The sequence below is a fragment of the Sciurus carolinensis genome, chromosome 13, assembly GCF_902686445.1.
Source record: "Sciurus carolinensis chromosome 13, mSciCar1.2, whole genome shotgun sequence".
Lineage (NCBI taxonomy): Eukaryota > Metazoa > Chordata > Mammalia > Rodentia > Sciuridae > Sciurus > Sciurus carolinensis.
The window spans coordinates 83,498,007-83,522,887 of NC_062225.1; the positions used below are offsets into that span (position 1 = coordinate 83,498,007).

The following is a 24,881-nucleotide window of genomic DNA, read 5'->3' on the forward strand; positions in this document are numbered from 1 at the left end:
CAACATGCTCAGGAGGGGTCGTGGGTAGAGAAGTAGGAAGGCTCTTTTTTCTCCTTCATATAAGCAGACTTTCTTCGTATCCTTGGTGTATCATAGCTAACAGTGACCACTTCCTAGGAAGGAGCCTTGAGTTAGCAAGTGCCCCTGGACCAGGTGTGCACTCACACTGCCCTGGCTCCCCTGCTCCCTCCCAGGTGTGGTTCACCTCTCTGGGCTTTGCAGTTGGTGACTGTGTCCCCACTTGCTTTGAGACTGGCAGCCTCCGTAGTCTTGGTCTTGGTTACAGTGCTGCATGACAACATCACCTCTTCTGCCCTCCTAAGGACTAGGGAGAAAAACTGAAGGGAAAGGGAAAAGCACAGGAAAAACCAGTGTGTGAATGCTGGCAGTGGTGGGGATATGGAGTAGCTGGGGATAACTGTATTACTTTTAAATTTGTCATTTTAAAATAATTTTAGGTTTACCAAAAAGTTGCATAAATTGTTCAGTGAATTTTATATGCTTTTCACTCAGATTTACCATATTTTCTCAGTCATAATTAACATTGATACAATACTACTATTTAATTTACACATAATTCACATATTGTCAGTTGTTCCACTAATTTTTCTGTTCCACATTCAACCAGGTATATATTGCATTAATTGTCATGTTTCCTTAGTTGCCTTTAATCTGGAACAATTCCTTGGTCTTATTTGTGTGGTCTCTTTTGACCTTGATATTTTTAAAGTACTGGGAAATTATTTTGTAAAATGTCCTTCAATTTGATATGGCATGTATTCAAGTTTCACATTTTGAGTGAGAATACCACAGAAGTGATACACCTTCTCAGTGTATTATATCAGCAGATATATGGTGTTGAACTGTTTCATTACTGATAATGTTTATTCTAATCACCTGACTGATGTGGTGCCAACCATACTTCTTCTTTGTAAAATTATCATTTTCCCTTTTATAATTAATAAGTAATGGGAGATAATTTGAGATTATGTAAATATTCCAGTTCTCTTCATACTTTGATCTATAAATTATACCATGAATTGATGATTGCCTGAGATAATTATTACCATAGTATTTACCAAATGGTAAGGTTTTCCTATCATCTGTGTCCCCTCATATCTGTTTATTCAGTTACTTATTTATGTCAGAATTAGCTCAAGGATTCTCATTTTGTTCTATGACTCTAACCCGTTACCATCATTTATTTTTTGCTCAAATTTTCCTGAATTTGACCACTGGAGATTCCTTTAAATTTTCTCCTTTTGACAAATGTCCATCGCTTTTGGAGCACTTCTTTACTTTCTGGCAACCACAGGATGTTTGAGAATCCTCTTGTGCTTTCTATGCCCAGTCCTGGGATCAGTCATTGATTTCAAAAAGCTTTGGGACCTTTATTAAAGAATGGTGTTCAAAAGCCAAATCTGGAGCTAGATGAACTCAATGATAGTGTAATATTACAGTTTCTAGGTCCTCCAGGGGGACAGAATGGAAAATAACAAATTTGTGTATCTGCACAAATATACCTGTATCTGCATCTGGTTCTGTGTCTATCTGTATACACATGGAAAGCCAAGTTCATATCAACACCTCCAATTCCAGTTCAGTACCAAAGCTTACTCTAGCTTTTCCCCTTTGCTTATTTGTAATTCCTCTCACTGTCAGAAACTTTGGTTTCATTGTCCATAATTTATTTATATGTTTGTTAATCCTGGAGTGCAGATAAAGTAACTTTGGAATTCCCAACCAACATTATTAACTAGGATATACTGTTTTTTATTGAGTGTGCTCACTCACGCACATGTTCTCTCTCTCTCTCTCTCTCTCTCTCTCTCTCTCTCTCTCTCTCTCTCTCTCTCCCCGCCCCCCCCCCACCACACACACACACACACACACTCCAGTGTGAATATATTTTCACTTGCAGTTAGGTTTATTTGTTTTCACTTGCATGGTTTTTCCTTGATTGGCTCTTGTTAATTTCAATTACTCTTTGTTTTTAAAATATGTGAAATATGAGCCTGGAATGTAAGAAATCATTCTCTGGGATTTAGTGTATTTTTACTATTTACTGTATTTTGCTTACAGTATTCCAAAGATTGGGCATTTTAGCCTGTAATTATGCTGAACATATGGGGATTTGTGTAGTTTGATTTTTGTGCTCTTTTGTCTTTGGAGAATGTATAGATATGCACATCACTCCTTGGCTAACATTTTTTCCTGCTACCCAGAAGTCTCTTCAGGTAATTTCTAACTGTAATGAAAATCAGAGTCCAAATAAAAATTCTGAAAGCTATAATGAAGATCTGTTTTCACTTAAGCTAAGAAGGTGCTACCTGCACTGTTGTTTCCCCAACAGTTTTTTAGGGCCTTCTGTGGCCTGAACATTAGAGTTTATATGTATATAGTGTTTAAACATTATAACTCTCTGATATAGCTACTCTGATCACTCCATCACATGGGAAACAGGTTACGTGTGCTCAAAATTTTGTTCACTATCTCAAAAACTAATGTGGCAGAATTGATGAACTAATAATACTAATAGCAACCATAGTGGCTCGGTGTTAACTTTGAGATACATATAAAGGTAGATTCCTGTTAGAAATCTGCATATATGTTGTACTACTATATTATATTGTGTTATACATTATGTTATACTGCATTACTCCCAAATTGCTTTATTTTTAACTATGAAAGCATTGAAGCTCACAGAGATCTTCTTATGTTGTCACAGAGTATTAAGTAGCAGGGCCAACCTTCACATGTGAGTCTGAATGATGTGCTACATTAAAAATATTTCTAGCTCTGTGAATTTTTCTAGTAACACTTCAACAACTATATGACTGCATGACCTATGTGATCCTACAATATGTATAATCAGAAAAATGAGAGATTATACTTCACTTATGTATGATCTATCAAAATGTATAAATGCATTCTACTGTCATGTACAACTAATTAGGACAAATAAAAAAATTTTTTAAATGAAACAAAGCTTGGTCTTAACAAATTAACTTTAATAGCAGTTCTTTAAAGTAAACACTGGTGTATTTATAGGGGCTCATATGGCAGGTGTGTTTATTTGTTCTGGAGAAAAAACTTGTAAGGAAAAAAATCTTTCCTGTTATTTTAACACACAATATTTTCTCCTATCATGTTTCATTTCAAAGTGCTTCATAAAACATATTTAGCTACATGAAAATATGTATTATGTGTTGAAGTTTTAACAGCATTTATGGGGAGTGATTATAGCATATTTTATTGTGTAATTTCTGTGTTTACAGTTGTAATAAAATAAGTGAGGTGCTATAAAAACCAGCTCAGAATTGCAACTGTTGGCCTCTCCTGCGTGCTCGTAGGTGTTCATGTGTACACAGAGATGTGGAAACCCCCTGGGAACCTTGGTCGAAGTTCCTCGTTGGGCTTCCCTGGGCTCAGGCTATGTTAGCAGTGTTATGGGGAGTCTTCGTATGGTGGTGGTGGACCATTTATTCTCAAGTGGTCCACAGATACCCTCGATTTCCTGTTGTGCTATAGGATTTGAAAAGCAGAGATTGACAGCCCCTGCTCACCCACCAGGACTAGAACCAAAGCAGGAAGAATTCAGTCTCTTTATTTCCTGTCAGGACATCCTTCAACCCTGGCATACATCCTCACCTCAGCGTGGCCTGGGAAGGCTGTTAGAAACTTCAGGCTGTCTGGGCACTGTTTGCCTTTATTATAAGCAATGCACAGTCAAGTATTTATGAAACTCTCAAGACCTATGTCTGTTTTTCAGTTCTGTAAAAATAGGAAATCTCCCAGAAAAAAATTGCACTTTATTAATGTTTAAACTTCAGTGACATTTTCATAATTTTATATTTTCTTCTAAATAAATCCACAAATAAGTCAGAAATGATAAAAACATAATTTATGTTGTATTTGTGTTTTTCTGTGTAATAGTAATAATACATACTATAATTAATGGTAATAACTAACAGTGATAATAGTATTTATTGAGTACTTCCTGTGTGTCAGGCACTGGATTAAGTGCTGCTGAGATTGATAAGGAAAGTTGCTAGTCAATAGCTTATGATGGGTTTGGTATCAAAATTTTCTTCCCCAGATATTTTACTTAGATCCCGTGAAGACAGCAGACTATATTGCACACCCGAAACCTTACCAAAGAAGTAGCTTTAACAGATGGGTCCTGTGTTGTAGAGGTGAAGTCTGTCACTTTTTTATACTTCTTTAGTTTGTTGAAGCAGGGATATTTTATTTGTATTTTGAAGACCTGTATACAAAGAAATCTCAGTCTTCATTCTGTTCATGAAAAGATCACATAGAATCAAGTATCACCATGTAATCTCACAGACACCAGCTAATAGCTCACCAACTCTTATAGAAGGTAAGAGTATGGTAATTAGTATTGCTACTGCCAATAATAATCTTTTGCAGGTTTGTACTTATTTTCTATTTATAAAGTATTTCTGTGTGCATTAATACCTATTTCACATTTGTAAATATCTGAAGGTTAAAAAAAAAGCCACTGTCAATTCCTGTAAGAAGATGCAGATTACAGGGGAGTTGCCTCAATTTAAGACATTTGTGTTCACTTCTAGCAGCTACAGTGAAATTTAAGGTAAAACTGTCTTGTGCTGAGAATAGGTGACTTTGTTCACTCTTTCAAGGACAGCAAGTCTGTGTCTGATAAGGGGACTGCAGCTACTTGACAAATTGACTTACACCAAGGGCTAAAGTCACCTAATTCAATGAGAAGAGAAACAGCACTTTGAGAGACAAAAGGGAAAAGGAGAGTCTTATGTTTGAGTCACATGAATTTTGCCCTTTAAGATTTCCTAATGTTCAGTTTAGTATCAGTATAGAGTAGTCACTCAGTCCACAGGTGCCTGTAAAATATTGGACATTTTCACCTCCAGGATTTTGTCTGATACTCACCGGGGCAGGGACAGGGTATTAGAAGCATATTACCTTCCTCTTCACCAATCTCTTTGCACTAGTTATTTTATTTCCATTATCTGACTATTTATTCACAAGTATCATTTAAGTATGTGTTATCTTTATCCCCTAAGCCTCAAAAAGGTCAGAAATATCTCCAAAGTAAACATTTTTCATAGTACTTTGACTTCATCATTTTTTGAAAACTGCATGTTTAATCAAATTGATCTTTCATCATTGGTTTTACAGTCTCTCTGGTGAGCTATGCTGGAGCATTTGACAGCCACCTAAAGTTAGTTTTCCTTCCACGTTAAAGCATGTTCCACAGTCATTTCACACTGTAGCTGTTTGGAGACTCGTGTTCTCTGCAGTGCTCATATTCATAAAAATATGAACTATACTTAGATGCTTGGAATACATATTTTATATGGAATGTATTACATCCTAGAAAAGGGAAGCTGTTATTCTTTCCTAGGTCTATATCCAAGATGAACCAAGTGCCTTGTTTTCAAGTTTTTTGGGAATTGACTTCCCATGATGTACATACTGATCACGTGCTCTCACAAGTTCTGTGAGCTTCTGAGAACCATTTGATTTAACTTTTGTGGTCTCAGGGCGGTTCTTCCTCCCCTGTTTCTTTTTCCTAGATAACTTGTCAGTTTTATGACATAGTGATTTCTTCAACCTAAGTTGTTTTTCTGACTCTTAATGAGCAGCAGTACTAGATACAATTTGCAAATATATTGGGCCACAGCTATCTTCTAGGAAGTAAGTAGGATGGCATCATTATTTTTATTGCACTTTGTATACAAAAAATGTATATTGATCATTTGCTATGCTCCATCTTCTCTACTGACCACTAGGATTTAATCATAGCTAAAATAGTTAACATTTGGGGTCATGTTCACTAAAATTAGAAAATACAAGAGTACCCAATGTGTTCGTTATTTTTAGTCAATAGGATTGATAACTTTTCATAAAAGCAGAATTGCCCTTGTTCACTTGCATATCATTATTCTAATTTCTAGAAAGTCTAAGGTAAATACTAAAAATGACTAGAATTAATAAAGAAGGTATATTAAAGGGCTAATACATGATAAAAGAATAATAATATATATATGAAAGTAGCTCTTAGAATCCCTTGGGAACTTAACAGGTCAATAGAAGTCAAATAAATCTACTTACACTTAGTGTGTCATCATTTTCTCAAATAAATTTTAGAGTAAATGTTGCTATTCAAAGGAAAATATATTAATACTTTCATCACATAGAAAACTATGTTAAGGAATCTTCATTTAATACTCTTCTACAGAAAAGCATATAACTGTATTAAGATAGTCTTGGACTCATTCTCAATAGGATGATTACAAACATCAAAAAACTGTTGGCAGACAGTTTTCCATGAATCTCTCACACTTTTGCAAGTCTGACGAGCCAGAGGAACTGACCGTGTCCTCGACTGACTTTTTAAGAACATTTGTATAGCAGAAAGCCTTGGAAGGTAAAGATGGTAACTCCCTGGAGGCACAGGGTTGCCATGCTTGCTGTCCAGTGTAAGTCATTTTCCTCAGTGTGAGCTTCTTCAGAAACAGAGCCCACTCTGTGTCTGTGACCCTATCTCTGCATCACTTGTAAGACTTGGAAAACAGGCATAAGAAAATGTTGACAGATTAGCTACTCCGATCGCTGTAGTAATTAAGGTCTTTACACTGACCTGCGAGTCTCTTAACCTATGGCAGGCCATTTTATTACCTCATCAGAAGGATAAAGTCTTCATAGTTGTCAAAGACTCCCATTCTCAATGGATGTCCTTCAAAATCAATTCCAGGTTCTTGATCCAAATGACCATTAACAAAGCACAGAGAGAATGCTCTTTCCCCAGCCTTGTTCATGTGCACTTAAACACAGTAGAGCTCACTTCATATTCTGAATGAGGCTGGTGTGGGAGGGAAGTTGTCCAGAAACGTTTAAGTCAGACACCTCTTCTTTGCTTTAAGCCAGGGAGATCGGACATCCCTCTCATGCTGTAGAAGATAACAAACAACTTTAGGTAAGATTTCAATGTGGAGGCAGGAGGTCAGAGCAAATACTGGGAAGCCACCTGTGGGAAGTGCAGGAAAGGATGATTATCAAGCACCCAGTACATTGCTTGATGTGTTCCATGCTTGATCTCGGTTAGGTTTTCCTGTGGTCGTGTGAAAAGGCTCTCCCCTCGCCCTGCCATGTTATCTTTGAGAATCAAGGCTAAGATATATGTAAAGTCACCACCTAGTGAATAGTTGAGTAGAAATTCAAACTTACCACCCCTGCTTCAGTTTGTTCCTGAATGTATTAAATGAAACCCAAATAAAATGTGCCATATGGAATGTATTGAATGAAATAGGATGAATATACTGAATGTGCTGAATGATGTCCAAAGAGAGGGACTCTAGTAAAATCATGTAATCATTTCTACAGATGTACAGAGGCAATAGCAGTAAATCTGCCATTTGTAGCCTTTTCTAACGTAATTTTCCTCTTGGCAACATTTTATTTTGAATTTTCCTTATATCTCCAATAACAAAAAATTTATGGCAAGTCTGTGTGTATTTAATATCATTTATGTGAAATTATGTTATAAATGACAAGTTGCTTTGTAATTATGTCCATTCATTTGTTCATTCATTCAATCAATACCTATTATATCAACCTGATAGCAGGCATTGTTTTAAGTAATAGGGATAAAGCACTGAACAAAAAACGGTTCCTGCTTTCAAGGCACTAACATGCTTATGCAGAAAGCACAGAGTCAGTATATGTCGCGTAGTTGTAAGTGCTGAGAAGGCACTGGAGCAGGGTGAGAAGATGGTCTCAGGGCCTGCTTCGTAGCAAGGCAGTCTAGCACGGCCTTTGCTGCGAAGGCGGTGTTTGAAGGAAACGGGTTTTGAACTGTTGCACTGTCTGGAGGAAGAATGTTCCTCAAGTCTCTGAGGAGGAATCGTGGCTGATTGTGTGCCAGGAACCTCAGTGAGGCCTTGTGGCTGGAGTCGGATTAGGTGGATGTCTTGAGTTTGACATTTAAAAAATAAATAAAAAACTTCACGAATCCATAAGACAATAACACCAACCTCCCACCTGGAAGACCAGCTTCAGTAGTTGAAGACTGACTGAGTTCTCTAGTTTCAGGACATCCTGGTCTGACTCTAAATCTATTTTGGTTCTGTCACTTGCTGGCCCTGTTACCAGGACAGTTGAGCCCAATTCCTCATCTGTAAAGTGAGCCGACTAATACCTGTGCTATCTCCCACACAAAACTGTTGGGAGGGATGAGTGACTTATTATAATATGAAGTTATTTTTAAAAACCATGCAGGGCTCTTGGGTGACGGTTCCACAGACGAGTGGCATGGGGCTTGAAGGCAGGTTGTGAGGGATCTGGCAGGTCACTGTGTGAGCAGGGCTTCCCGGCAATTACCAACAGTCATAGTACAATTAATGTTTGTGAAAAATGGAGAATTTGTCATGTGACACTTTGAGATGACTTCTTGGGATCAGAACCAGCATGACCATTAAATGAAATGTTTTGGAAACATGCATTAGTGCAGACAATTTAGCAAATATATAAGTAACATCCATTCTCATTATCACTTCAAGGTATCATCTGAATGTCTTGTACAGAAATTATGAACTCACTGTGTACCTAAACACACAGGATCTGTGCTGAGGCTAAAAATATGGGAGAACAGATTTGTCTTACTTTTATGTTTATGACCATTTGAACTAGAAACAGCAAATATTTTTTGCACAGAGGCACTGGAGGCATCATTTGCTTTAGGATTGCCTCAGTGTAAGAGAAAAATAATTCAGTGTAAGAGAATAATAATTCAATAATTCAGTGTAAGAGAATAATAATTCTCATTATTTTGTGAGAGAAAAAAGTAAGTGTTCTATATTTGACAGAGACTTCTTTTGCATTAGAAATGAAGATGTGAATGATATTTTCTTGGTTTTAATTTATAGCAAAAGCGTCATTCGACAAAGGTACCTTAGTAAAATCCTCTACTTTGGAATTTACTAGACAACATATGGACTTGCCACTTTCAAGTGAAAATTAGAAATTAATTTTGAATATTTTTAACTTTAGAAAATTTAGTTAATGTGGAATACAATGAAATATAACAATTTCAAAGAAAACAATTCCATATTTTAAGATAACACATTAAATGCCAGTGTACCAGTTATGTGGAAATCTACTTTATTTGGATTTATTTTGGTAAATAAAGTTAAAAAACCTTCTTGTAGTATAATTGTTTGAAAATCTTAATATAATTATTTGAAATGAAGACATAGAGCTTTTGAAGGTTGAGCACTACTAGTCAGTTTTTCATTATGATAATGAATTTCCTGAAGCAGGCCAGCTTTATAAAGAAGAGAAGTTGATTTAGCTGATAGTTCTGGAGGTTCAAAGGCATGGCCCTGGCAGTGGTTCATCTCTGACAAGGGCCTTCTCAGCTGCGTCACGTCATGGTGGGAGCACACGTGTAAGGGGAGGTTACATCGTCAGTGGAAGCTTGAAGAAAGACTGGAGTCACACAGTGTCCCCCACCCCAGGTCATACCCCCAGTGACCTTGGAACCTTTAGACTCCACCTACCTAGCATCCCTACACAGAGGTCCAGACTCCTAACATATGAACATTTGAGTGACAAACGACACCTAAACTATAGTAGTTTGTTTTTATTTTGTTTTTGGGTGTTATTGAATTTTCCCTGAGCACATTATAAAAAATTTCAAGTGTTTAATCAAAGTAATCAAATTTGAATTCTTCTGTAAACCAATTAAGTAACTTTGCCATTAGTTTCAAGTGTGTATTTCTACTTCCAGGTAGACATAGCAGACGTTGAGAATGAAGAGAACCGCTACTCTCTGTTTGTGGAACTCTTGGCATCTAGTCAGCATGAGGTTGAATTTCAGCACTTGGCTTTGCTCTTGCAAGCATGGCCGCCTATGGAAAGTGAAAATATGTAAGTATTACTTATTCTAATTAGAGGTCTTGGTCTGGACTGCATTTCTGAAAATGTAACATCTCCAAAGGGCCAATGAAAGCATGTATTCCCCTTACTTGAGAGGTCTGCATTCCATGACCTCCAGATTTTGTCTGAACCTTTGGACAGCACTGAACTCTATGTGCACCATGTTTTTCCCGTGTGCACACGTTTAATGCCATTTTCCTCTTAACTAAGCACTCACCATGAACTGTGGGTTGCATCTTCAGTTCAACAACAAAACTAGCATGAATTTCTTTTCCTTCTCCAAAATTTCACAGTTAAAAGATTTGGTCTTAACTTGTAGTCTTACAACCTCAGCACATGGGATCTTACGAAGTTCAGAACTTTCCCTTAGTCACTTAAAGAAGGCACTATGAACCTGCTCTTTGGCATATCCAGATTGCCAGCAGCATCACTGCTTGTGAACTTTGGGATATTATTTATAGCATGGATACACTGGATAAGCATGCAGTTTAAAACTTATGAATTACATAATTTTGGCATTTTCCATTTAGCATTTGTGATTGACCAGGGTAACTGAGACCTTAGCAAAGTTTGGAAAAGGAAGATTGTGTGTGTGTGTGTGTGTGTGTGTGTGTGTGTGTGGTCAATATTTGCCTTCTAACATAATTGGCATTGTTTTTGAAATACTATAGTGTCTTTCCATTTCTCCTTGCTCCTAAATCCAGATATCTTCTTCAGAAGAAACATATCCAATTTATGATGTCAACACAATAATTTTATTCCAGTATTTTCACCAGAAAATGTCTTGCCTACTTTTGACATAGCATCATAAGCTCCATGTGGGTTAAATGAATAATTCCCACTTATTGGAATTGCACACTGCTATGTACAGTTTAAATATGTTATCAATCACTTACACAAACCTACAAAGAAAGGTGGTATTAGCTGATTTTGTAGATAAAGGAATAGTGGCTCAGAACTTAAATAACTCCAGGCATCGCATTACTAAGTGGAGGAGATGCAATTGTGCCTGGTTGCTGGCTTCCTTTTCTGCTTGTGTTTCTTCTGATTCCTGCTGGGCTCACAGCTGCTGCTCACATCAGCATGGGTCGCTCCTCCAGTCCCTGTACTAGCAGCCACAAACCAACCCCCTTTTGGGGGAAAAATGGCCAGATTTCCTCTGATTACGCCAGCCATGGTGTTTACTGGTGAAGAACAGGAGCCCAGCCTGCTCAGGTGCCATTGCTCCAGGTCTGAGCTTATTCTTCCTGAGCTCAGCAGGTCAGCTCTGCCCCAGCCCAATGTCCCTCTCCATGTAGGAGAAGTTAAGGACATTCCCCTAAAATACATTATTTCGTGATCAGTTTAGAACCAAAAGAACATCTGGAGAAGACTCTTCACCTGAACCCTAAGATGAGACTGTTAGGAAGTTCTGAAGCAAACCAAGGAGAGCAGTGTTTCTATTTTAGTTTGATTTTTAATCAAACATTTTCAGAAAGAAAAAAAAAGAAAGAAAGGTTTTCTTGGATGCTGCCGTCTGTGGCTGCATGGCATGCTGGCTGTGGTCTTCGAGAACAGGTTTCTACCTGTACTGTTTGAGCTCTCGGTACAGACTCTCCCCTCTCCTCATGAAACCTGCAGTTGCCTTTGTGACGGTGGATTCCCTTGGGTTCCCAGCAGTCTTGGCAGAGCTGCCCCAGGGCCTGGGGTTTGTGTTAAAGATAGGTTCTGAGTCCAGCTGTCTTTAGCGGGACCTGGAATCTGTTTCCGAACCAACTCCTGGTGAGCATGATGTGAAGCAGGACTGGGGCCTACTGATTGGATTGTCAGTAATGCGTCACTCTTTAGGAAATTATGAGGGCTCACTTGTAGATTTCCTCATACCCTCATTTCTGAACTCTAAATGTGACATGTCTGGTAGGTAAGCTAATTATCTCTGATTTTCCAGTTTCTTTTATTGTTAGAACATTAATATGACACTCAAAGTCATTCATTTTGCCGAGTAATTCACTTGGTTCACTTTAAGTGAACCCAGAGCAACTTCACTTAAAATATGTATTGCATTTAGAACATTTTAATGCATTTATAGATAAAAACTATTAGTTTTATACTGTATTCTTACTTTTGAAGTCACCTATGAAATAAAATGTGTAAACATTTCTGTGCATGCAGAACTACTTTATTATATATTACAATGAGGACAAAGCATTAAGCAACCTGCATGCCCCTCAAAAGGACTTTTCCCCAATCTAAGGTATGACTTTAGCACTTCCAAAATAGCCAGAATAAATAAATAAATAAATAAAAACAAAGAATGAAAAGGAAGATAGTAGGAGAATGACTGCACATTGTTGGTCAGCACAGCAAGGCTAGGAGCTGAAGAGTGTTCTTGATCTACAGCACAGCTAGTTTACTAGTACAGATGGAGTATCCCTCAGCTAACATGCTTGGGACCAAAAGGATTTCAGATTTTGGAATATTTCCATATACATAATGTGATATCTGAGGAATGGGGCCCAAATATAAACACAAAATTCATTTAGGTTTCATCTACACCCTACACAAAGTCTTAAAAACACCCTATGCCCAGTGTTCTTAGTGTGCCTGCATTTTGATGGGAATCCGTCACATGGGATCAGGAAAGGAATTTTCTGCCTTGGTGCATCTTGTGAGCACTAAAAAAGTGTTAGATTTTGGAGGATTTTGTATTGGGAGATTTTGGATTAGGGATGATTAGCCTGTACCAACTTTGGTTTTGGGTTTTAGTTCCTTATAGGAAAATACAGTGCTCAGGGACAGTGTAATAGATGTAACTCCTGGAAGAGTCATAGTTTCCCCCGGTGTATCACAGCTAACCGGTGAAAGTGTTTTGAGCTTTGTTGTCAAAGCCATGCTGCCCGTGGGTCCACTGTGCTGGCAGACTAGCGTTTTTACTCTAAGAGATGGTCCAGTGAGAAAGGCCAGGAGAAGCGGCCTCTGACCTCTGAGGAGGAGAGCAGGGTACCGCTTTAGTTGAGCGAGACTCCTCAACCCACCAGGAGCTCTCTGGGAGCTCTTTGTACCTTGAAATGAGCAGTGTCCTTTGTCCTCAGAGATCGTTAGTTGGAGCTGACACACCAGCGCTGCCAAAGGCTAGTGTCGTCACTCCCCTGATCCCTGTTGCACTTGAGATTGTTTTCAGAGGGCCAGGAATAAGACTTCCTTCCAGGGAAGGCCCACCGGCTTGTCCAACATCTAGAACCTAGTGCTAAGGAGACAGCGGACTCTTAACAAGTGGTCGAATATTTAACAACCGTAACCAGAGTCAGTGCCCAGCTTGCTGATGCCGCCGCAAGCTGTTTCCTCCTTCTCAGGCTGTCTTCTCTGCAGGGAGCCTTGGAGGACTCATCCTCTAGATTCTAGGTGTAGTTTGCCATCAGCACTTTAGTTCATTAAGTGGGATTGTTTTTTTCTCTTTAAAATTTCTTACCACGATTGTGAGAGCTTTAATTTCCAGTGCCTTGACTCTGCCTCCAATAGAACCAGCATAACCAGTAATCCGTGGGTGAGACTAGCTACAGAAATGCTGACCAGGTGTACAGCGGAGAGCAAGGAGGAGCTGGGGAACGAAGTGCTGAAGATCTGTCGCTCTTTATATGGCACCAAGCGTATGCTGCCGGCAGCGGTGAGTAGGTGTTTTAAGTGGAGTCCCCTGGGATTCTTTCTCTTATCAAAGCTCTTTGTTCTAGAGAGCCTACAGACTGGGCAAAAATCTTTTCCACATGCACTTCAGGTAGAGCACTAGTATCCAAAATTTATAAAGAACTTACAAAACTTTACACCAAAAATACAAAGAACCCAATCAATTAATGGGCCAAGGAACTGGACAGACACTTTATAGATGAAGAAATACAGGAGATTAACAAATACATGAAAAAATGCTCAATATCTCTAATAATTAGAGAAATGCAAATTAAAACAACTCTAAGTTTTCATCTTACTCCAATTAGAATGGCTATTATTAAGAACACAAGCAATAATAGGTGTTGGCATGGATGTGGGGAAAATGGCACACTTGCACATTGCTGGTGGAGTTGCAAATTGGTGTAGCCACTCTGGAAAACAGTGTGGAGATTCCTCAGAAAACTTGGAATGGACCCACCTTTTGACCCAGTTATTCCACTACTCAGTTTATACCCAAAGGACTTAAAGTTTACATACTGCAGTAACACAGCCATGTCAATATTTATAGCAGCTCAACTCACAGTAGCTAGATTGTGGAACCATAGGTAGATGCCCTTCAACAAATGAATGGATAAAGAAACTGTGGTATATATACATAATGGAATATTATTCAGCTATAAAGAAGAAGAAAATTATGGCCTTTGCAGGTAAATGGATGGAATTAGAGAATATCATGTTAAGCAAAGAAATCAGTCCCCCAAAACCAAAGACTGAATGTTTTTCCTGATAAGTGGATGATGATATAATGGGGGTTGGGGAATTGGGGAGTAAGAGAAGAATGGAGGAACTTTGGATTACGTAGAGGGAAATGAGACGGAGGAGGGAGCAGGAGTATGAAAGATGGTAGAATGAGATAGACATCCTTACCCTATGTACATGTATGATTACAAAAATGGTAGGAATCTACATTGTGTACAACCTTAGATAGAAACAAAAAGTTGTACCCCATTTGTGTACAATGAATCAAAATGCAGTCTTGCAGTCTGTAAAAATAAATTAAAAATAAAAAGAATTTAAAAATGTAAAAAAAAAAAAATTCTTTATTCTAAGCAACACCATTGACTGTACTTGAGGAGCATTTAGTAGCTTAAGCCATTGCTGGTAGAGGCCATATTTGTAAGGGTCACATGAAGAAGAGCAATGCTGAAAGGGTGTTGGGAGTGGCGTTCTCTTTCTCAGAGTTCTGGAGCAGTATTCCTTCTGCAAGTCCCAGAATGTAACCCAATCCAGTTCCCATTCCCACTGGACACCTATCTTGTCCAACCCAAGCGTGTGTTCCCAGGGGTCATGGTAGCTCGTGTGTTGCCTCTGTGAACCAGATCAATGGGAAAGTGGTAGTAAGCTCTACCAATTTCCTTGGCAGGTAACAAATAACCACTCTGATTTTTACATACCTCTTGACCTAATTAGAATGAGATTCTGTAACTATAGTGTTTATTCTGTGACATGGTAAAAACGCAGCCATTTTGACCTTTGTTCTCTATTTGATCTCATGATTTGACTATCACAGATAATAATTATGTATGTATAATATATGCTATATATACTTATAATGCTATATTAGTTTACTGCAATATACTGTACATAACATAGTATATAATATAAAGCATATATTACATTTATGTATCTAAACAGACTTAGATACATTCTATTAATTATAGGCCCCTGCTGTGAACCCTATCTCAGCAGTGTATTTGAGCAATTTACATATCTTAAATTTAAGCATTTAGATAATGGCATTAAATTGATTAATTGGTTTTGAATTTCTACCACATAGGAAATAAACTTGAAAATAAAATTGTAGATAAGATCCTCATTGTAATCACTCAAGGAAACTATTCTTATTATGAATGCACATTTAATGAATTGTTTTCCAAGTGAGAGACTGGATAAGTGTTTTTTGATTGAATTTTAAAATATTTTATCCATCTAAAGAAGTCGTCCAACCAGCAGAATGACAGAATTATTCTATAAAATATTTAAAGTGCCAACATCAAAAGCAATATCCCATTACCCCAGTGGAGTGTGATTTGGACTTGGTACCATGATCCACTGGTGTTAGCTGCTTACTGACCTGTGATCCACTTTGCTGAATTGTGACCTCTAAGATGGGAACTGTGACTGAATGTCTCTGTGTCCCTAGGGCAGGGTTAAGCCCTGTATAGTGTGGGGCTCAGCACTACCCACACCAGAGCAGGTATGTGAATAATGTGGGTTTCCCCTTCACCTTAATGTAAGCTGGGATTAAGCATCGTCAGACCAGGACCAAGTGCTAGAAGTCTCTGCTGTCAGTTCTGCTCAAGGAGGACATTATTTAGATCTAGAGTGACTGTCTGACAAGCTACGGGTAGTGGTCGTAACCAGCATTTGCCAGCACTCAGGCTTTCATTAAACATCTCCTTCAACCTTCGCCCCCGCCCGTAAGGGGGTCCCTATCACCATCGATAGCTGATGGAACAGAGGCTCTGAGGTCAAGGGTCATTTCAACTTCCTCAGGCAATGAAAGCTATATGTGCTCCTCAGACCAAGTCTCTGTTGTATGCTCAAAAAAAGACTATTTTCAGAGAAGCCATTGTTCCTACATTTGTGACGTGTGCATTGTGTTGTATAAGCTTTGTCAGTTTTTTCTTGTGTATAGTACTTTCTTCAAGAATGGCTTATAGAAGCTAGCATCTGAATTTATTGGTGGTTGAGAGGTAAAATTGTTAGAATCTCTGCCATTGCCTAGAAGAGTTTGTTTTTTAATATTTTTATTGGTTTGATTTTACTGTTAATTTTTCTGAGGCAAAGAATATAAGCTAGCTGATGAAGTGACTACTGAATCTTTGACCTTGACATCATCCACTGGACAGGTAATCAAAGCTCAGTAGCAGTTTGTACATTATCTGTTAGCCACCTGGGAATAGGTAACAGGTATGCCTGTTACCATAGCAGTAGTAAGTCTTGTTCACATGACTTTTAAATTTTAGGGAAACCTTCTAAGAAATCAAAGGAAAAGTTTGTTTTTCTTTTTATTGAGTAATGTGTCACAAAAGTTGTACTTTTTCTTTACCAAAAAATAAGACTTAGTGGTTAAATGAAAAGTTAAATACCTGTGATGATTCAGTCCCTGATCTGCTCGTACAGCCAGGTTGAGGCACTTGGACAAATAGAATAATACATTATTTTTAGTGCTACCGACTAATCTCAGAGTCTCTGGTCAGTGATTCCTAAGTGCTTTTTGGAGGTCACAGAGGAGGCACAGCACCTAGAGCATGTGTCACTGGAACCCTCCTCTCACTGCTTCACAGAAAGGGCTTTGCCTGCCTCCACAGAACTGGGCACATCACACATGAAGAGCAGAAGGCGACCTGGTGACGCATCACGCTGCCCTATTCCTGTTCAGACAGGGCCCCTGCACCACCTGCGACCTTCCCCGCATCTTTGTTTTCTGGTCTCAGAAAATCTCAAAGGGACTCTAGTTCTGACAGTGCCATGGTGTTTTCAGCCTGTAAGGAGACTGAACTGAGGCCACCTGTGCCCTGCTTCACACAGCACGCACTACTTCCGTGAACCCTTGACTTTGTTGGGGTGGGAGAGGGAGTAGACTCAAAGCCACCTCAGTAGATTCTTATGACTTCCATGCTCTAGTAGAGGAAAATGGAAGATGACTCATTATTAAAAGAGTTCTGTTGCCTCGGTGGCTTTTCTTCATTTTTTCTTGTGCTGCCTCAGTTTCTTTCTCTTAATTGGTCCCATTTATAGATTATTTTCTCTTCATGTGCCATGATCACGGGAGGCTTGCCAGTGCATATACTGTTCTTTTCAATGGCTCAATGTGCTCACATATGAATTAAAAATGTTCCTAAGGAAGGAGCACCATTATTACAAAGTGGAACTCTCTTGCTTATTCACCACAGCTGGACGTTGTTTAGCTTAATTTCAAAGTCCCATAATATTTTGTATCACTATGATAATAAAAAATTCATAACTCATTTTTAAAAAATCATAACCCTGGTTAATGAAATGTGTGTGTCCAGTTCTTTGCTACAGGGTACTAAAGTGGACTCACCCTTTTTCTTCATTCCCATTTTCCACCCCATAAAAAACTCCCATATTTATAGATTTTTCCTCCATGACTCTTCAGAATGCCTTTCTGTGGTTCCCTGCTGTTATGGCAGTGATGGTTCTCCTGATGAATAATACCACCAGCAAGATATGATCACTGTTTCTTGCAGGCCACATTTGTCCCATGATCTTGAAAGTTACGGGTCTTTCTTCTCAGCTTGTATCCATGGCAATGTATGAGGCATTAAGAGTGGAGGATGTATAGAATAAGAAATTGGCATAAAACAGGTTCTTGGCATTTGCAGATTTAAAATTCCAAGTTCCAGCTATTTGTGACTGCCCTGGAGGTCCATGATTTCACTGAGGCACAGCATGAATCAGAGTCCCAGAAGCGACAGGACTGTTGCGTGGGAGTAAGTCACCCAGCTAATGAGCAAACCCAGCTAACCCCCAGCTTCAGAATCTCAAATGTGATTGTTCTCCTGCTTGGTTGAGCCACTTTTGATAATGCCAGGAGCTTGATTTTTAGAATCTGATGACATTCAAGTTATTTAATCTTTCTATACTGTGCTTGCCTCATCTGATTAGTGGGGTAACATAGTGCCTACCTCAGGATTTGAGGAAAAAACTAAATGAGATGATGCTTAAGTAGAGTTGAGCTTAGAGCAGCTGCATTCCCAGGTGGAGATCACAGATGAAGAACCTTCAGCAGCCTAGTGGTCAAACTCTTAATTCCAGCGTAATCTGAGAGGCTCTGGAGGACAGGAAACTAAGGCCTCTGGAGTTCCCAACTGGCCTAGATGCAGAACATAATCACCGGTGTGGGGGCACAGTGGGCTGAGACCAGGCCTGCAGAACCAGCAGGACCAGGGGCTGCTGTGGTGGAACAACAGGACTTGTGGAGAGTGAGCACTGCAAGTGGCCCTGCGACCCCAGGCCATGACTCCCTCTGGGCCTGCGCTCCTTGTACCTCACGCGCCCATTGCTGACTCGGCGTCTGGCTGCGCAGTACTTTTTGATTCTAGATACCCCGAGGCCAACAGGAGGGCTGCGTGAGGTCAGAAGGAGCACTGGTAGACCAGTCTGTCTTCTCTGACCACCACCAGGCCACAGGGACCTGTCCCAGTACATCACACTAGACCAAAGTCTGTGGGGAGAAGAAATGTCCAGGAGTGTGAACTGACTCAGAGCCAGGCCCACCTAATCGTCTTCATTCAAGCCTCTCTGTGTTGTTCTGTGTCACGATGGTCTAACAGCTTGGAGCTGTAAAGCTGTTGAATTAGGTGTCTTGTGGGTCTCTTAGCTGCTTTGGCCTTTCTTTCAGTTCCCAAAATCCCTTTGTAAATCTCAATAAATGCCCCATTTGCAATGCCCTGAAAATACACAACAAACATAGTATAAAATTTAGCTCTTAAAGACAGTAAGTATTTGGCCAGTACTTTTATTTAAGAGATCAAACATCCTTGGTGGCTCATATAAACTGAGTTCCTCCCCTCAGATGTCCTTGCCTGACTGTGTGCCATCCATGCATTATGCCTGTATAGAGGAGCATACAGGTTATTTCATAGAATTTGTCCTGAAAGCTAAGGTCAGTCAAGTGTTATGCTTAGTCTAAACAGCATAACTTGCCGAGAAACCCTTGTATCCCACTGCTGATAACTTATTGAGTAAGCAAATGTGAGTGTGAGGAAAGGGAATCACATGCAAGTGTTTTAGGTATGTAAGTGCCAAGCAAGTTTAGCATACTGAGAAAGAAAAATATTCTTGCCAACACCTGGCAGTTGCTCCATCCAATATGGTAGCCACTGGTGCACATGTGAGTATTGAAATTAAAACTTAAGTAAAAACACGGTGCCTTATGTGCACTAGCTGCATCTCTGATTGTGGCTCACAGCTTGTGGCTCCAGTGTTGGGTGTTGCAGGGATGCCGCTGAAACCTGAGAAGGGGACGAGGTCACAGGAAGCAAGTGGGATGTGGAAGCCAGGCCAGGCACGTTCTGGAGTGTATGCTTCATCCACTCCGATGTTTTCCGCATTCCCAGATGAAAAACTCCGCATTTCTCTTTGGCCTGTACACTTAGCGAGACTCCCGCGTGTGGTGTGTTCTATGAAGCACGCCAAGTGCTTTTCTGAATTAGAATCTAATGCTTGAAGTATCCATTTGACAAACTGCTACGCTGCTTACTCTCATTGTCACACCAGTATTTGGAACACAGCCTTCCACTCTGAAATGTGAAGGTCTTACCGATTTCTAGGCGAGACCTGCTACATAAAGCCAAAAAAAAAAAAAAAAAAAAAAAAAAAAAAGACCTACAGTGTGTGGAATTCCAGTGGAGAACTTTATTCTAACTGTTAAATGCAGCTTCTATGTGTCCTTCTTATTTTATCTTCACTCTATTATAATGTAAAGGAATTTTAAAATATATATTTGAATTTTTCTTCTCTGATCTGCTACTGTTTGAGTAGCACAGGGAAGATCAGTCCCACAGAGGGTGGTGATCCTCCATTCTTTTCTTGAAACAGCCATGCTTTAGTATAATGGGGCTGTGTTCATTGTCTAGTCTTTGGTCCAAGAGTTCTGTTTTTATGTTACAGCTACAGCCAGAGCACTAAAGGCAGCCAGTTCAGCAGGACAACACAGCTTGCAGTTTTTTAAAAAATTGTTTCTACTTCTGTTATATACATTATGTTTTTTTTATTTCTGTTGTAAAGGATTATCATTTGTTACATTATTTAACATCCTGTTCTTATATTTGTTGATTGACTGTTTATCTTCTTCTGTGAAGTGTCTGTTCAGTTCTTTAGCCCAATTATTGATTGGGATATTTGTGGTTTTTTTGGTGCTAAGTTTTTTGAGTTCCTTACATATATTGGAGATTAATGCTTTATCCGAGGTGCATGTGGTAAAGATTTTCTCCCAATCTATAGTCTCTGTCTTCACATTATTGTTTCTTTTGCTGAGAAGAAACTTTTTAGTTTTAATCAATCCCATTTATGATTCTTGATTTAACTTCTTGCACATTAGGGATCTTGTTAAGGAAGTCAGATCCTAGCAATTAGAGAAATGCAAATCAAAACTACTCTAAGATTTTATCTCACTCCAATCAGAATGGCAATTATCAAGAATACAAGCAACAATAAATGTTGGTGAGGATATGGGGGAAAAGGTACACTATACATTGCTAGTGGGAATGCAAATTGGTGTAACCATTACGGAGAGCAGCATGGAGATTCCTCAGAAAACTTGGAATGGAATCACTATTTGACCCAGCTATTCCACTACTTGGTTTATACTTAAAGGACTTAAAATCAGCATACTACAGTGACACAGCCACATCAATGTTCATAGCAGCTCAACTCACAATAGCTAAACTATGGAACCAAACTAGGTGCCCTTCAACAGATGAATGGATAAAGAAACTGGTATATATACACACTGGAATATTACTCAGCCATAAAGAAGAATGAAATTATGGCATTTGCTGGTAAATGGATGGAATTGGAGAATATCATGCTAAGCAAAGTAAGCCAAATCCCACAACCCAAGGGCCAAATGTTTTCTCTGATATGCAGATGCTAATTCACAATAAGGAGGTGGGGTACTAGGGAAGAAAAGTTACTCTAGATTAGGTAGAGGAGAGGGAAGGGGTACAGGGTAGGAAGGATCATAGAGTGAAACAGACATTATTACCTCAGGTACATATATGACTGCATGACTGATGTGATCCTATAATGTGTATAATCAGAAAAATGAGAAATTATACCCCATTTATGTATGATTTATCAAAAGGCATAAATGCATTCTACTATCATGTACAGCTAATTAGCACAAATTTAAAAATAAAATCCTGCTCTCTGCTGACAGGTTCAGCCAGTATAAGAAGCAGCTGAGAATGTAGTTGAGGCACTCCCGTGTAGAGCCACAGTGTTATTTTCTGTACCACAGACAGTTTTCATGGATGATCTTCGTTATGTTAACGATTCCCTTCACCTGGACATTAGAATTAGAAACGACTTAAAATATTTGCTGATAGCCTTTGTGTAAGTGGATGGCAACTAGACATGGCGAACAGGACCCTGGTCTCCTCTCTCTCACACACACCACACAGTGCAAAGTGGATGTAAATATCCCCGTTCTACCTGTGAGGGAACTAACGCTGAGTTCAGGAGAAGGAACTCCAGCACTGGATTCCTACGATGAGCACCATGCCGCCACTAAAAGCTATGTTGTCCTGGGCTTTCTTCAGTAAGTTTTATAGTTTAAAAAACAAAAAAAGCTGTGTCGTAGACAAAAGACAGCGTGGAAGGGTGTTCACAATTCACATGAAGCGAGTGCCATGGGCACCAAGTCCTGTGTTCAGGGTGGTCCTGTGTGTGTGTTGTGCTGTTCTCCCTCCCTGGTTCCCGCCTCCCCTCCCTGTCTGTCTCCCTCTCTCACAGCAGAAGGGCACGGAGGTGCATGCAGAGTAGCATAGGGCTAGGAAGTGATCCGTGAACCGTGCTCACCTGGTCCTGTGCTTCCAGGGCGTGAAGGAGCTGAGCCTGCTTCTGCTGCATCAGTCCCTCCTCCTCCCGTCTCTGAAACTTCTCCTCGAGAGCCAAGATGAGAACCTGTACGCCTTGGCCCTGGAACAAATCTCAGCTGTCAGCACGGTATGCTCGGTTGAATTTACTTTTTTTCTTTGTTTCATAGAAATGAATTAGCACTTCATTCTCATAAACAGTAACCATGATTAATTTAAAGTTACTGTACTGTATTCTCACACCGTGATAGCTGTGTTTATTCTATCCACGTCCATATGTAGTCTATCCAGTCTGTACGTATTTGTTTTACAAACATTTACTAAGCTCCTTCTGTGAACCTGACTCTGGGTGCTGAGAATACAAATACAAGGAGGAAAGCAGTTTTTATAGAGAAGTGGTGTGTTAATCTCATGGACCAGCAGACCTTTCTTGCCACTTAGAATTTGGGGGTAGGATACTTCTAACATCCGACAGATGTTCTATCCCTGGGTATGTGTGTTGGTTAGTTGCTAATGAAAGGTGAGGAGTTTCCAGTAGTGTTCACTGGCACCTTCTGAAATCTCAAAACTCATTTCCTCTGGCAACCTGAGCCACCTCTGAAGCAGCTTCTTGACTTAAAGATAGAGGTACTGAAGTCGAGTCTTGGAATTCCTTCTTCAGGCTCCTGTTATCATGATTAAAAAAGCTTTCTTTTCCTTTTTTATAAAATTTACGCTTTACAATTAGATGGTTCAGGGTCGTGTTTTAACAAGCTGTGTTGTTTCTGAAACCCTTGTTTACAGAGATCATTCTTCCATTTGAATTATGTGTGTGTACACATAAACATTTAGACACACATAACTTTATATGCATGTATGTATATATATACATAATATATACATGTTGTATCTTTTAAGTATAAAAATACATACTTTTTTTTAAACAAAAATGTGCCAGGATATCCTCTGAAGACCAGAGAAGGAAGGAGAAAGCTAGATCAGAGGTATATGCTTGCTACAGAAGACAATAAAGATTGATGAAAAGATACCACTGACATAAAATTTTATGAATGACAAAGAAAACAGAAAATTATGTAAACGGTCATAAAAAGTAGAATATAATTGTATTTGGAAGCATTCATTATGAAAAAAATGAGAAAATACCATTGCCTTTAGTCACTTAGCTGTATTTTCTCCCTCCCTCTAACGTAGAGTCAGCAGAATTTGGGAATGCCTCCGTTATCTCTGATAACAGTCCTGACTGAAGGAAGGGATTAAGGGATGTCTGTTGTAGCCCGCTTTGCCTATCTATACAGAAGTTTGGAAATACATATGAAATTGAGAATTACCGTGAGTTTTTCATAGCCTGTTTGTTCTTGTAAATCCAAGAAATCAAGAAGCAGAGCAAGCTGAAGGAAATCAGTCTGCCTGCGTTTGGAGCCTTTCCTTCCCCACCAGCACCGCCGCTGGTTTCCTGGGCACTCGCTCGGCCTCTTGGAGAGCAGACAGTGCTGGACCCTACTTTGCCTTCCATCCTCTCCCTACGGAGCTCCCCTGATGGACTCGGATTCCGTTGGCCAGTGCGTCCATTTTCATTTTAAAGGTTCCTTGTCTGAAATTCATTTGATCTGAATGAGGGTCCCAAACTGACCATCTACTTGCACAGCTCCTCCCACACACACATTGACTATCAAAATCAAAAACCAAATAGCCTCCTGAGCACTTGAGCAGTTTTTAAATGGCACTGTAGACCTCACATACTTCGATCTGGACTTATATGCTGCTTGGCCGGTGCTGAGACTTACAGTTTTGAAACCGATCTGAAAACTGTGGCTATAGATTGCCTGGAGTTGTCATGATAGCACAGAACCTCTGTACCCTTGGGGCACAAAAACCAAAGTCACAGGTATACACCACTGAAATATATCACTTCCTGCCATAGGGACCCTTACTTCTAGGAATTCTATAATGAGACGTAACTGTGATTTCTCTACACTAAGTTGAGTGTTCATGATAAGCTAGTCCCTCTGTGCCCCTAAAATGTGTTTCACAAAAAAGCTGAGCATCTTCAGACCTTTTAAATCCTCCAAAGAGCTAAACTTTTGCAGTGTTTTCCATTTTTAAGGTAGCTTTCATCTTTTAATTTTAAGATGATTTTAAATTCACATTCTATGGTGATAGCTACTGCAGTGAGGCCTCCTAACATGCCTTGTCCGTGGTAAAGTCTAGCATATGATTAATATTATAATATGATCAGGATATTGATGTCGATACTCTGTCAACCTTCTTTGGATTCACCAGTTGTTTCCCGGGTGGCTCCATGTGTCCACCAGTGCAGTCAAGATTCAGAACAGTTTTCACAAGGGTGCCTCAGGCTGTCCTTCATAACCTCAGCCACCTTCACCTGCCCTGCCTCCCAGGCAGCCCTAGGCAGCTACTGATCTGTTCTTTATCTCTGTAATTTTGCCATTTCAAGAGTGCTGTATAAATGAAATATGAAATTACTATAATTTATCATTGTTCTCCCAACACCATTCAAGGGTCATGTTACACTTATCTAAGAAAAGAGTTTCTGCAGGCATTTTTACAGGACTCCTGGCTAGCTATTTTTAAATTATCTTTGGTATTGTACTGAAAAATATAAAAACTTTTGTTTTCTTTTTTAGTTTTTATTTTACTATACACTGT

General features: G+C 39.4%; 1 protein-coding gene across 1 annotated transcript in view; it reads left to right on the plus strand.

Annotated features, from left to right (window-relative positions):
- Positions 1–24,881, plus strand: part of Nbas (NBAS subunit of NRZ tethering complex) — a 342,733-nt gene that overhangs the window by 312,817 nt on the left and 5,035 nt on the right. The window contains exons 49-51 of the mRNA XM_047522365.1: positions 9,794–9,933; positions 13,441–13,585; positions 22,216–22,344. Coding sequence (XP_047378321.1) covers positions 9,794–9,933; positions 13,441–13,585; positions 22,216–22,344 — 414 coding nt within the window. The remainder of the gene's footprint in view (positions 1–9,793; positions 9,934–13,440; positions 13,586–22,215; positions 22,345–24,881) is intronic.